The sequence below is a fragment of the Ovis canadensis genome, chromosome 18 (genome assembly GCF_042477335.2).
Source record: "Ovis canadensis isolate MfBH-ARS-UI-01 breed Bighorn chromosome 18, ARS-UI_OviCan_v2, whole genome shotgun sequence".
In the NCBI taxonomy this organism is placed as follows: Eukaryota; Metazoa; Chordata; class Mammalia; order Artiodactyla; family Bovidae; genus Ovis; species Ovis canadensis.
Window position 1 is genome coordinate 56,526,395 of NC_091262.1, and position 14,201 is coordinate 56,540,595.

At 38.8% G+C, this 14,201-nt stretch overlaps 1 protein-coding gene across 3 annotated transcripts in view; it reads left to right on the forward strand.

Moving 5' to 3' along the window:
- Window positions 1–14,201, forward strand: part of AKAP6 (A-kinase anchoring protein 6) — a 410,046-nt gene that overhangs the window by 151,748 nt on the left and 244,097 nt on the right. For all 3 annotated transcript variants that reach the window (XM_069559473.1, XM_069559474.1, XM_069559475.1), the window contains one exon: window positions 1,487–1,609. In XM_069559473.1, coding sequence (XP_069415574.1) covers window positions 1,487–1,609 — 123 coding nt within the window. The remainder of the gene's footprint in view (window positions 1–1,486; window positions 1,610–14,201) is intronic.

The window sequence follows — 14,201 nt, forward strand, 5'->3', positions numbered from 1 at the left end:
TAAATACATAGAAGTTTAAAAAGAATGAATGAAAGACCAGTATCTATTTTACTAGGATTTGATTTATATTACAAAATAAGTAAAATTTTGCATTTTTCCTCATTTTCTCATGTTATTACTTATGTCAGCCTCATTTTCCTCCATTCACACCATGAAGACTCTAGCAGAGCTTCTGAAGATGAACATCAAATATTCGTTTTTCTGCATCCAAATGTGAATTCTCCTGCACGTCACATAGCTCAGTGTACAGAGTGGAGCCTATTTGGTTTCTCTAAGAGTATCCTCTCATGATACAAGAATAGATCTATCCACTTCACAGAACACTGGTTGACACACCACAGAGAAACAGGCTCAGAGAGGTGGAGAAATAGCAGGTGACAAAAGTCTCAGAAATCAGATGGACTTTAGTATCACTTGCCTTCATAATTTCTGTTTATATTCTTATGGCTACACATGAGTAGGAGTGAAGGTGGAAAGCTAAAATCCCCCCTGATAATGAGGAGTGCTTAGATTTTTATTGCAAGTTAACTCACCAGTTAAGTATTAAAATATTAATCAAAGATAATCAAAAGGTAACTGAGGAACAGGTTAAGTTCAATAGAGAACTAGCATCCCAAGCCATCTCAGTGAGTTCAAATACAGAAGCCTGTCCTTCCTCCTTTCGACCTCCAGGTGGTGCTGTTTACCTAGCCATGGCAAGCCGGTGGCCAGCCCTATTCCTTCCCTTAAGATTCAGAGCCGGGCTTTCATTTTTTCAAAACATTTTCCGTTTCCACAGATGTGTTCTTTTAAATGGCCAATAAATTTTTGTAACCACTATTTGAAAATTTGCAAAGTTATTGTGAATTGTGCTTCTTAGCCGAGAAATTTTTTTTTTTTTATGTCCAAGACACACCCAGAGTTAGGCGTTTACATTTGTTCCTTGGTCCTGTACCTTTTTTAGTTTCTTAGAACCCAGACTCAATCACAGACATTTGAGCTGTCAGTAGAACTAATCCAAGTCCCTTTAAACACTTATGTGATTTAAAAATAGATTTCTCTTTCAGTTAAGGCACCTCAACTCCTTGGGCTTCTCAGTAAAGAACGCCATCTTTACTTTATCCCCCAAAGCTGGGTTCCTAGCAGACTTGACCTGATTTTTTGGTGAGGGGGCTCTTGTCAGATACCCAGAAATGTTTTGATGATTTGAGGGTCACCTTTCCAATGACATTCTGCAGTCCAGTCTAAATTCCTCAAAAAAAAAAAAAAAAAAGGCAAAATCTTTCCTAGGGAAAAAACCATAGTGGTATCATGAACAGTTTCTTTCCATTTTAATAGATTTCAGTGGCAGGAATGGTGGGAATTTTGTTGTACAGTGTGGACATAGGATGGGGCTGCAGTGGTATCAGTTTTACCATTGATGAGGTATGGAATTTTTAAGATTGGCTTTAAAAAATAACCTATTAACATGCTTTTCTTGTTCTTTCCCCCCCTTCTCTGTCACAAGGGGTTTGTAAACAAACTGGATGAATTTATTCAATGGTTAAACGAAGCCATGGAAACCACTGAAAATTGGACACCTCCTAAAGCAGAGACGGATGGCCTAAAACTGTACCTGGAGACACACTTGGTAAACAAGACTATGTTGCTCTTAATGTTAGTTCGGGAAGAATTTTAATGTGGTCCTTGTTTGTTTATGGAGAATGTAGATTTTACTTATCAGAAGTCATTATATGCTAATAAACCAAGTTTTAATGGGGTAAATTACAGAAGCTGAAAATTTACAGGCATTTCAAGTAATATTATGAAATCTAAATTCTCCATATTTAAAGCTGTTTTTTAAAAACTTTTCCCAAAAAGGTAATTATTTTTAAAAATATCTTAGAAAATTTCACTAGACCCTTGCTCTCTTAAAGTGATGACTGAAGTTTTTCTTCTTCTTAAAAAAATAAATGAAAGGTCATTTTGATGACCATTCTAAGCTTTCTAGAATTCTTATAAAATTAATGAACCTCTCATTATCAAGAGGGTCTACTTTATCTGTTCTACACTGGGTTATTTTAATAAAATATTTAAAATGATGATCTCCATCATTTTTGCTGCTATGTGGGTTTTTCAGCATATAATTAATACAACTGTCATTACTCTTGTCCCTGTGCACAAGGAAAGCCATGGAGAGAAAGTAGAAAACACTTGGATGAATATGCTTCTGAATATGTTAGGAGCAAGAATTATAGACTGGGGGACATTTGATGAACCTCATGAGGTTTTTACTGAATGCTTCAAATGGCCGATATCAATTATGAAGGGGTGGAAACCAAGTAGTGGAGTGTGATAAAGCATGAAGAAAAAGCACATTGTCAGAGGAAATGAAAATTCAAGCTTTCAGGATCTCATCTTTATTCCTTTCACCGATAGCATAAAATTGACAAAGGCAATGAACACGAATTCTTGGGTACCCAGCTGTGGGGCTGATTCTCTGCCCCTCTCACACACTCAGAATTTGGATTGAATAAACATTGCGTGGGAGTCCTGCATATATGTGAGTTCACAGGGTTCTGGAACCGCTCTCTGTGATATTAAGTGCGTGGAGGAGAGAGAGAAAGGAGAGAAAAGGGAGGAAGAGGGGAGAGAGAACAGGGATGTTTTTTAGTTCTTCAGTGTTTGTGTTTTGCAGTGTGATTTATATCATTGCAAGAAAAGCAGGAAGGACAGCCTCAAAATCCTATTGCTACATGTAAATATCCCGTGGATGATTTTTTTTAAAACTCACAAAACTGTGTGGTAGAGGCTGAGTATATTGTTTCCATTTTTAGAGAGCTGGGTTGATGTGTAAAAATGCCACTGACCCTAACTGCCTCTCTTGTACATGGGCTTTTGAATACTACCCTTAGTATTCAAATCCCTGTTGAGTAGAGCCTTGATTTTTTTTTAAAAGAGGGCATTTCATAATAGCAAGATAAAGATATTCACTGCTTTATAATGTAAATTGTATTAATTAGGATGTCAACTTTTCACTGGCATTGTTCTGACAGAAATTCTAATCTGTGTTTAAACAGGAGTATATGAACTTTATTTCACATTAAATGTGCTGTCTTAATTTCTCTTGATTTAATATTTTATGGAAAACACAAATTTCGTTTTTGAGGTCCCAGAGGGCATGAGGACATAAAGGGCACTTTAACTCTAGGTTATTTATTGAAAGCCAGGCAAGGAAAATATGAACCAAGGTCTCTCCTCTCTTTGGGAGCTGAATGACCTGACCTTTTTTTAAGCAATATGTACTCCTCTTCTCAAATCCATATTGCAGAATTATTCACTTAGCTCCCCTGTGTTGGCCTCTGTCTCATTCTAGCCCAACACCATCCACTAGAACTTTCTGTGATGATGGAATATTCAATATTGAACGTCCATTGTGGGAGCCACTAACCACACCTATCTACTGAGCACTTGAAATGTGGCTAGAGTAACTGAGGAAATGAATTGTTAATTCTAATGAATTTACATTTGAATTTAAATTGCCACATGTGGCCTGTGTCCACTGGATTCTGGTCTTGTAAATTGCAGAGCTCTTTACAGACCATAATGAATTGCAGGTATCCAGTACCGGCTTCATAATGACATTCCCGCCTAAAATATAGAAACTATTATTCTCTTTGCTATGGATTCTACATTAGGTCCACAGCAAACAGCTCTTCTTAAAATGTCTTGTCTATCTCTTAAAGAATAACCTTGTTTCCACCTGATGATCAACACTTTTTTGAATGAATTTTCTCCACTACCGTGTCTGTATTAGTTTCAAGAGATAACATAGGAACATCTTCATTACCTCTGCTTTGCAAATAGTGAGGGACTATAATCTCAGATTTGTTCACTGTTGTTAAATCACAATCTTAGGAACTGAAATTAGGAGTAATTTTGTTTTAACAGTTACTGAAGACCTAGTGTGTATGGATTGCCATTGAGTGATGCTAAAAGACAGTTACTGAGTCACCGTTTTACTGCATGCTGTGTTAGTTAATCTAGATACAGCCTGTCATTTAAACATCTTTAATGCAAACTCTGCGTTACTCTGTCTCTCTGAGCACAATGTCCATCTACATAGCTCCTGAGCAATATTGTCATTTATATTTTTTATTATACTTTTTTTACTATAGTGCTGAGTTAACATTGTTATTCTTCTCAAAAGTAGGTGAAAAAAATCTACCTTTCCATAAGGAAAGTGTACAACTAAGCCTAGAGATTTATATTTCTTAGTTCACCCTGTATAAGTCTTTGCTGCTTCTTAATGAGTGGGCAAGAGGTATTTTCAAGAGTATCTAGTATGTGGAGTTAGCTACATGATGAACATTCTCTGTAGAGTCTATAATTTAATGTTAAACCAATGGATGTGAAAGCCTCTAGGTCACATGTCTTTCCTGATTTAATAATGTGATAGAATAGTTGGCACCCTGCAACATTTATTATAAAGAAAAGCAAATAAACAATAAAAAAGTTGTACATTTACATTTTGATACTTAATTCAATTATTTTCCATGACAGTAACCAAGGGTTTTTACCAACACAAATCAATTAAAGCTTTACAATACCTTTATGAGAGATATGAAGGAGCTTTATTCTAACTGTAAGAAATACTGTGAAATTGCAATGATACATCAATGATTTTCCATGATAATTAATCATCTGCTTGCAACCTGGCTGCTCCTTCAAAAATACAATTCATGTCTTTTTAGAAAGTGACATTTTCAGGAAAATGTCAGTCTGGAAAGGTATTTTGCAAATATTGAGCACATTGGATGACCCTCTTTAAACACTACTTTTTTTTTTTTTACTGTTTTATTTTTTTAATTAATTTATTTTTTTTTTAATTTTAAAATCTTTAATTCTTACATGCGTTCCCAAACATGAACCCTCCTCCCCCCTCCCTCCCCATAACATCTCTCTGGGTCATCCCCATGCACCAGCCCCAAGCATGCTGCATCCTGCTTCCTCCTTCTTCACCTCTGTCCATTTTTTTAAACAGCTTCATTGAGGTATAATTTTGACATACTAAATTGCATATATTCAAACATTTTACAAGTTTTGACAAATTGACAAATGTATACACCCATGAAACTGTCACTACAATCAAGACAGGCAGCATATCTATCACTTCCAAAAGCTTCCTCCTGCCCCTTTGTAATTGCTCCCTCCCTGCCCTCTCAGATTTTCTTCATCCCTAAGTAGTCATGAGCCTTTAGTTTAGTTTGTACTTTCTAGAATTTTGCATAAGTGCACTCAAGCTATATGTTCTCTCTCTCTCTCTTTTTTTTTTTCCTTTTTTGGTCTGGTTTGTTTCACCCAGCATCAGTCAGTTCAGTTCAATCGCTCAGTCGTGTCCGACTCTTTGCGACCTCATGAATCGCAGCACACCAAACCTCCCTGTCCATTACCAACTCCCGGAGTTTACCCAAAGTTATGTGCATCGAGTCGATGATGCCATCCAGCCATATCATCTTCTGTTGTCCCCTTCTCCTCCTGCCCCCAATCCCTCCCAATTTCAGGGTCTTTTCTAATGAGTCAACTCTTTGCATGAGGTGGCCAAAGTATTGGAGTTGCAGCTTCAGCATCAGTCCTTCCAATGAACACCCAGGACTGATCTCCTTTAGAATGGACTGGTTGGATCTTCTTGCAGTCCAAAGGACTCTCAAGAATCTTCTCCAGCACCACAGTTCAAAAGCATCAATTCTTCGGCGCTCAGCTTTCTTCACAGTCCAACACTCACATCCATTCATGACTACTGGAAAAAACATAGCCTTGACTAGACAGACCTTTGTAGGCAAAGTAATGTCTCTGCTTTTGAATATGCTATCTAGGTTGGTCATAACTTTCCTTCCAAGGAGTAAGTGTCTTTTAATTTCACGGCTTCAGTCACCATCTGCAGTGATTTTGGAGCCCCCCAAAATTAAGTCTGACACTGTTTCCATTGTTTCTCCATCTATTTCCCATGAAGTGATGGGACTGGTTGCCATGATCTTCGTTTTCTGAATGTTGAGCTTTAAGCCAACTTTTTCACTCTCCTCTTTCACTTTCATCAAGAAGCTTTATAGTTCCTCTTCACTTTATGCCATAAGGGTGGTGTCATCTGCATATCTGAGGTTATTGATATTTCTCCCAGCAATCTTGATTCCAGCTTGTGCTTCTTCCAGCCCAGCGTTTCTCATGATGTACTCTGCATACAAGTTAAATAAACAGGGTGACAATATACAGCCTTGACGTACTCCTTTTCCTATTTGGAACCAGTCTGTTGTTGCATGTCCAGCTCTAACTGTTGCTTCCTGACCTGCATACAGATTTCTCAAGAGGCAGGTCAGGTGGTCTGGTATTCCCATCTCTTTCAGAATTTTCCACAGTTTATTGTGATCTACACAGTCAAAGGCGTTGGCATAGTCAATAAAGCAGACATAGCTGTTTTTCTGGAACTCTCTTGCTTTTTCCATGATCCAGCGGATGTTGGCAATTTGATCTCTGGTTCCTCTGCCTTTTCTAAAGCTAGCTTGAACATCTGGACGTTCACGGTTCATGTATTGCTAAAGCCTGGCTTGGAGAATTTTGAGCATTACTTTACTAGTGTGTGAGATGAGTGCAATTGTGCAGTAGTTGGAGCATTCTTTGGCAGTGCCTTTCTTTGGGATTGGAATGAAAATTGACCTTTCCCAGTCCTGTGGCCACTGCTGTCTTTTCCAAATTTGTTGGCATATTGAGTGCAGCACTTTCAGAGCATCATCTTTCAGGATTTGAAATAGCTCAACTGGAATGCCATCACCTCTACTAGCTTTGTTCGTAGTGATGCTTTCTAAGGCCCACTTGACTTCACATTCCAGGATGTCTGACTCTAGGTGAGTGATCACACCATTGTGATTATCTGAGTAGTGAAGATCCTTTTTGTACAGTTCTTCTGTGTATTCTTGCCACCTCTTCTTCATATCTTCTGCTTCTGTTAGGTCCATACCATTTCTGTCCTTTATCAAGCCCATCTTTGCATGAAGTGTTCCCTTGGTATCTCTAATTTTCTTGAAGAGATCACCCAGCATACTTACTTTGATTTTGTATGTTTTAATTGTCCATTTTTATTGCTGAATAGTATTCCTTTATGTAGATACAATACAATTTGTTTATCCATTCACCTGATGGTAGACACTTAGGTCATTTCTCTTATCACCATTTTTATTGTCTAAAGAAGCAAAAGTCACCCAAAACTACATTTACGTAGAAGCATCATAAATAGTTTTTCCCTTCAAAAGGATTTTTATTATCTTCAGTTAGACTGCTGAGAAGCAAAGTAGGAGAGCAGGACAGCAATTTTTTCCTCAGAGATTACAGTCCATGTCCATTTGCTGAAAAGACAACTTTCATTTCCTCAATAGTGTTTATCCATGCCTAACTCACCAAATGGCACCACATCATATGCAGCCAATTGCAGGAAAACAAAGCAGAAATTGGTTCTTTTGTTTTTTAAACCTGTAGCCAGAGTATCCAGTAGGAGAAGGCAAAGTCAAACTGACACCGGACATCTGCACAGTAGTTAGGAAAAAGAGCCAAACCCAAAGGCATGGCTTAGACTTGGGAGATAAATTTGCACAGGCAGAGCCGTGTCAGGTTGGGCAAACATTAACCAACCACATAGAAAAAGCCTTGGAGAAACAACATTCTTAATTCAGTTTGATAAATGAGAAAACATGGTGGGGGGGAGGTGATGATGATGAGTCCATATATATTAAGCACCTATGTGTGCCAGGCAGTTATTTACATGTTAGGAATACATGATGAATGAGTTTCACGTCTTTCTTCCAGGGATTTGTAATCTAAGGGAGATGACCATAGATTAAATGTAGTCATCTATAGACCCATAAATGATGAATGTAATATAATTTTGAGCAGTAAACTTCTTGTGAGATAAGCCAAGTACTGTTTAGATCGTAGTGTGAAGTTTTATTGCTCTTCCTCAGGGTAGGGAAGGCTCAGAGATGTAATTTGATGTAGACCTCATAGACCATATATGATTTCTTGGATAAAGAGGGGAGGTGAGGAGGTGGGAGGAAATTTTATGGGCAAGTAAGGGAGGTGGGGTGAGCTGTTTGGTGTGGCTGAGGCTATGTTGTGTCTTGCAGGTAAGGGCTGGATGGTAAAAGAGATTGAATGCCCTTTGAGTGGATTGAACTTTTCTCTGTGGGTAATGGGGATTCATAGAAGGTTTGATTTTATTTTAAAGCAGGAGAGTGACAAGAATCAACTGTAAATTCCATGGGGGAAGTCTCAGCTTGCTATGAATTAACTGGATAAGTCCATGGATTAAGTGAGAGAATAACAACGGGCATAGTGGAAAATGAATTTGAGTATAGCATTTGAGGGTCTTCCCTGGTAACTCAGATGGTAAAGAATCTGCCTGCAGATGCAGGAGACCTGGGTTTGATCCCTGGGTCAGGAAGATCCCCTGGAAGAGGGAATGGCTACTCACTCCAGTATTCTTGCCTGGAGAATTCTCTGGACAGAGAAGCCTGACAGGCTACGGTCCATGGAGTCACAAAAAGTTGTACCATGACTGAGTGACTAACACATACACACACAGTATTTGAAGGATGTGCTGGAATGGCACTCTGGTATCAGATTTTTTAAATGTGGGTTTTTTTTTTTAAAGTAACTAATGCATGGATAGAACACAGAATTCTACAGGTAAATAAAGGAAGGGAGTAAAAGGGCATGCCTCCCACCTATGTGCACCCCCACGCCCCCCAGCCACCACCACCTTTACCGGTTCTCTTCCTGAGGTGACCATTATTCCTTTTTTCTTTGTATTCTTTCAGAGTTACTCCTGGTATTTGAAAACAAATGCATATGTATAATTAGTTTTGTTCTCTTAATTTATATTAGCAATAATTCAAAATCAGTAAATATATAACTGCTGCATCCTTTCAGATAGCTGCACGGTGTTCCATTTGTGAATATGCCGTTGTTTATTGATGAAAGCATAGGTTGTTTGCAGTCTTTTTCTATTATAAACAGCACTTCAGTGAATATCCTTGAATACTCATTCTCTTGCATAGTATTGGCTTATCTTTAAAATAAATACCTTTCATGTGAAACTTCTGGGTCAAAGGTTATATATATTTAAATTTTTCATGTATTGTCAAATTGTCCTTGACAGAGATAGTGCCAGTTTATACTCAGCAATGCATGAGAAAGCCTGTTTCTGCACATCTTTACTATTAGACCATGTTATCAGATCGGTTGATCTTTGTCCCTTTGATAAATGTCATCTCATTGTATTTTAGTTTTTATTCTTGTATTTAGGTGGTGTTGAGTACCGCTTTTTATTTTTAGAAGTCATTTGTATTTCTTTTCTAAGAACTATATGCTCATATTCGTAACGTACTTTTCTGCTAGGTCATTGGCCTTTTGCTTTGGAATTTATGGGAGCTTTGTGAATATTAAGGAAATGAGTCCCTTTTTTTGATGTGAATAGAAAATGTTTTTAAAAGAAACTGTTTTGGGGGTTCTGTTCTAAAAGAACATGGATATCTCAGTAGTTTGAGGAATCCACGATTAGTCAGGCCTGAAGGCCATACTGATAAGTATGTAAAAGGTCTCTAACCCTGGCAAAAGCGTGTTTGGTTTCCAGTACTGAAAAGGCCAGTATGTTCTAGAGACTTTGCTTCCTTAGTCATGGATGGAACAAGCCTAAGATTAGGGAGGCTGTTGTTGAGTGAGAGGGTTAAATGAGGTCTGAGCAATGAGAGAAATGGAGAGGAAGTGGACAGGGTTAGGCAGCAGATGGATAAGAATAGAGGGGATAGACTAGAAAGGGGGTGGATTAGAAAGAGATGTCAGCAGAAAAATATCTCTTCACTTTTTGATGCTGTCGTCTGGTCAGAAGTCTCATTACCAACATCTGGTCTGTCCTCTGTAGTCTCTCCGGATGCTACCAATGCCCTTGGGATTAGCACAGGAAGGCCTGCTGCCCCACAGCAGACAGAATCTGACCAAGACTTCAGTGTATTGAAGGGTCTGGAAACTGGCTGAAAGCTTCTCTGTGTACGGGGTGGGATTGAAGCTCCAGGGTTATTCTAGGGGTTTGTGAAGTCAGGGAATGTGAACTTTACAAGAAGTATTCACATGCAAAAGAGGGGACATTATTAGAACTCAGCGATTACTGGGGGCATTTGCTTAAGGGGGGAGGAAACTGTCTTTCATACAGCTGTTGGAATTATGGAACTCTAGTTACAGGAAAACACTAAGTTATACTCACTGGAAAAGTTTAAACTGTATAAAGACCATGAAATTAAAAGTAGAAAGCCTTATACTTTCTGGATAACCAACATAAACAGTTTATTCTATATCTTTCTAAAGTGCATACATTGTAAAGATTTTTCGCCCATTGTGCATACTGTTCAGTGATTGTTTTTGTATCTTAATATATCTCAGACGTCCTTCTGTCAGAAAATGAAAATCTACTGCACATTTTAGCTGCTCCTTACTATTTGTATGGATTTGCGACACTTTTCTTAACCATTCCCATAATTATGGCTATTTAAGCTGCCTCTTTGTTGATGCTTTGGCAAATAATACTGCAGTGAGCATTCATGTTGTTGTAACAACAGCTGAGCGTTTCCTCCTTGTCCCATTGTTGTCTGTCTACAGCAGAGTTGCAGTCTACCTGAGTTGCTGCTATAGACAGACAGCAACAACAGCAGCAGTTCAGGGTCCCATGTAATGAGAGTCTGCCATGTTTTCAGAAAAGCTTTTGCTCCAGTTCCTAAAAAGTGAATAGGGCCATCTCTGTGTGTGTGTAGCTCTGAATTTGCGTTTATAAGGGTAGTTTTTAAGCCCACTTTCCAGAACCTTGTTCATTTTAGAAGTGGTCCCTGCAATTTGAAGTGTCTTCCTCAAGGGGGCACAAACTCACCAAAACCCTGCAGACAGTACTTTTGTATTGGTGCAGAATGGTCTGAAAACTTTTCCTTATTCCTTATTGTGTCATTACCCTAGGAACTTACAAAAGCAGTTTGAATCGAACTAATAATGTGACTGGCTAACAAAATCTCAATACAGATGTTTTCATGCATTTAGCATTTATAGTTAGATCTTTATGTTATATCATTTTAAATTAAATCATATTTTTCATTTGTATCATAAGAAAAACATGATACTTCTCACCGAGTTTTTAGTCATGCCAGAAAATTTCCCAAAACACATTCAACTATTTTTCTTTAGCTTGCCCTTGCATGTCCACCTGTGTTCCACGTTTCATTGTCTGAAGCTAAGGGATGACAGGCTTTCCATTTCCCACTTCCTGGTGCCCACCTCTCCCTGCCTACCCTCCTCTGCTGAGATGATAGGCAGCTCTGGCCCGAAAAAGTTGAGCTTCACAAGACCAGCAGCTACCACATGCCCATACGCTTCAGTTAATAAGAGACCGTCGACAGACTTCAAAAGCCTGAGCTGTGCGAGACTGGCCGCCACCCCGCTCAGCCTCACGGAGCAGGGCTGGTGGCCTTGTAGGAGCTTTGAAGTTCTATATGCTTGTCCCCCTTGATTCCTGTCAGTTTAAAGTTTAAGGTAAGTAGCTGAGAGTTTAGTAGGGAGCAGCATCACTTCTCTTTGAGGGATTTGAGGTACTCAACTTGCAACCTTGAATTCCTTCCTTTGGTAGCTTGTGGAAGAAAGATCTGTTGGGGATTTATAGCATGCAGGCATTTTGAGGTTGATGCGTGGGGATAGGAGGCACATCCTTTTGCTCATATAACTAATTCTGTGCATCTGGGAGACAAATAGTCTTGTCTTCCCTTTGAACTGTTCAAAGTACCTGGGGATATACTTTTTGCCTGACTCAGTTTAAGGACTCTTGTTCCCATCATTTTGAAAATTGCTGTCACTTATACATTTTCCTGATTTATTACTTTATTCTCTTTCTTTCAAATGTGATGACTATTTTAAAATAGAATGACAGAGAATAACTGGATTTATTTAAGCACTTGCTGTTTAGGGTTCAGTTCAGTTCAGTTCAGTCCCTCAGTCGTGTCCGACTCTTTGTGACCTCATGAACCGCAGCACGCCAGGCCTCCCTGTCCATCACCAACTCCCAGAGTTCACTCAGACTCACGTCCATCGAGTTGGTGATATCATCCAGCCATCTCATCCTCTGTCATCCCCTTCTCCTCCTGCCCCCAATCCCTCCCAGCATCAGAGCTGTTTAGGGTGGTGGTATGCTAAACGCTGAAAGAAAGTTTGCAGAGTGCCTTGTACTACGAGGGTTCCTGCATGGACTGAAGGACTCTGTGTGTGGAGAGCCAGTGGGTGACCTAATTCACTTGAGCCAAGGTGTGTCGCCCACCATCTGTCTCCTTGTGTAGACCTGTGTGCAGATCTTGCTTATCTGCTGTGTCACATGGAATTTTGGAATCTTGAAACAATTTACCTGGCAACAATGATATTAAGATAAAAGTTTCAGGCCTGAAACAGATCTTTAGCCAGAAAAATGCCTGTCATGTCTCCTGAAGGTGTTGTGAAGATCACATAAGCCTGTTGTTTGTGAAGATGCTTTGTTCATGCACGCCCGTCGGAGACCTGAGAACAGGTGTGAGTTGCTCAGGTGTCCCTAGAAAGGTTGAATTTCTTCCTAGCTTCCCTGCCTGAATGATTCTCCTCTGACTTGAGAGATGGCTTGTGTCTTTTTGGTGTCTCCTTTGACACCCTGCCCTGCACATGCTTAATGAGTACTAAACAAATCTGCCAGATGAATAAACGAACATTTGTAGAAGCAGTGTTACAACCATTACAGCAGCAAATTATAACTAAGATTATAAACCATGAATGTCTGCAGGAATTTCCTGTACAATTTCCAAATCAAAATGGACCCTGGTTACAGACTTTCTGGGTATTGTCTGGTATATTTGTGACAAGAAAAATGCCTATAGAGAGAAACAGTAGGATATTTTTCTTCTGCTTTCAGGATGTAATTCATCCCCTGTGGCAGAAAACACAAGGAAAGTAAAAATGTTAAGTCAGACATTAGAAAGTTAAAAAAAAAATTCCACAGGTTAACGTTACCATTTCAAAAGATGAAGACTATATGACTAGACAGGATGTTAATGACTTGACATTACAAAATTTATTAAATTTATTTCTAAAGCAGTTTGGTTCCCCCTCTCAAATGCATGAAGCATGTGGGAGTTGGGATAGATCTGCCCCAGGCTGCCAAACAAATTTTTAATGGAACTAGAGTCCTTCAGGGATTGTCCTAAATCCACATAATATTCTTAGGTCTTGGTGTTTGCACTGGGACCTGTATATTAGCAGATGTACGTGTGAATAATATACTTATATCCATCCATCACCTTAGTGACTCCGCATCTGTAGAGGCTGCTGCACATCAATTATTCCACTGCAGGGGGTAGAGAGATATTTGGGCTAGCATTGACCTCTTTTTTCAATTAGGGCCTCAGAAGCAGTGTGTTCTGGAAGTCAAATGGTCCCTTTAGACAGAACCTCTGTGAATCTATTTGGCCTAATGTGGCCGTGCTAGGAAGTCAATATGATTACCTGTGCCAGGTGTGGAGGCAGCATCCAGAAAAACATGAAAATTTTGTCACTAAGAGGCACCATCAATATTCAGGGTCTCTCTAACTTCTCTAATCCTTGCATTAGATATTAGCAAGTCTATCAAAAATGAATGCCAGCCTTAATAATGCCAGTATATATACTTTATATACCTTCTGCAAAAAAAATGCAACTATTTGAAAGAAGTTGTAATTTGTTTGAGGAGCTAAATTCACTTTCAAATGCTAGATGTTTTTATTATCTGAGATTTCAGCGGCAAAAATTTCTTCAGAAAGAACAGGATTTTTGTCTTCATATCTTAATGCCCTTACAAAAAAAAACAGAGAACAAAGTTTTTATAATGCTTATTTCTTTGATCATAAACTTAGAACCTCTTTCTCAAGAGCACATAGTGCTTTCCATTTTATGAAGCTTCTGATAGTATACGTGGTGGTGTGTTGCATATTGTCATAACTAATAAATCAGTGACAAATGTAACCACCTCATTTTGTTGGGGAGATATATAATTGTGGTGGTAGCTGACCATTTATTTAATTATGTGGTAAGTACCATATGATGAGAGGGTAAAGTTAAATTGATGATTTGGGCTATCTCAGCCAGGATACAGTTTACATGGCAATTACACC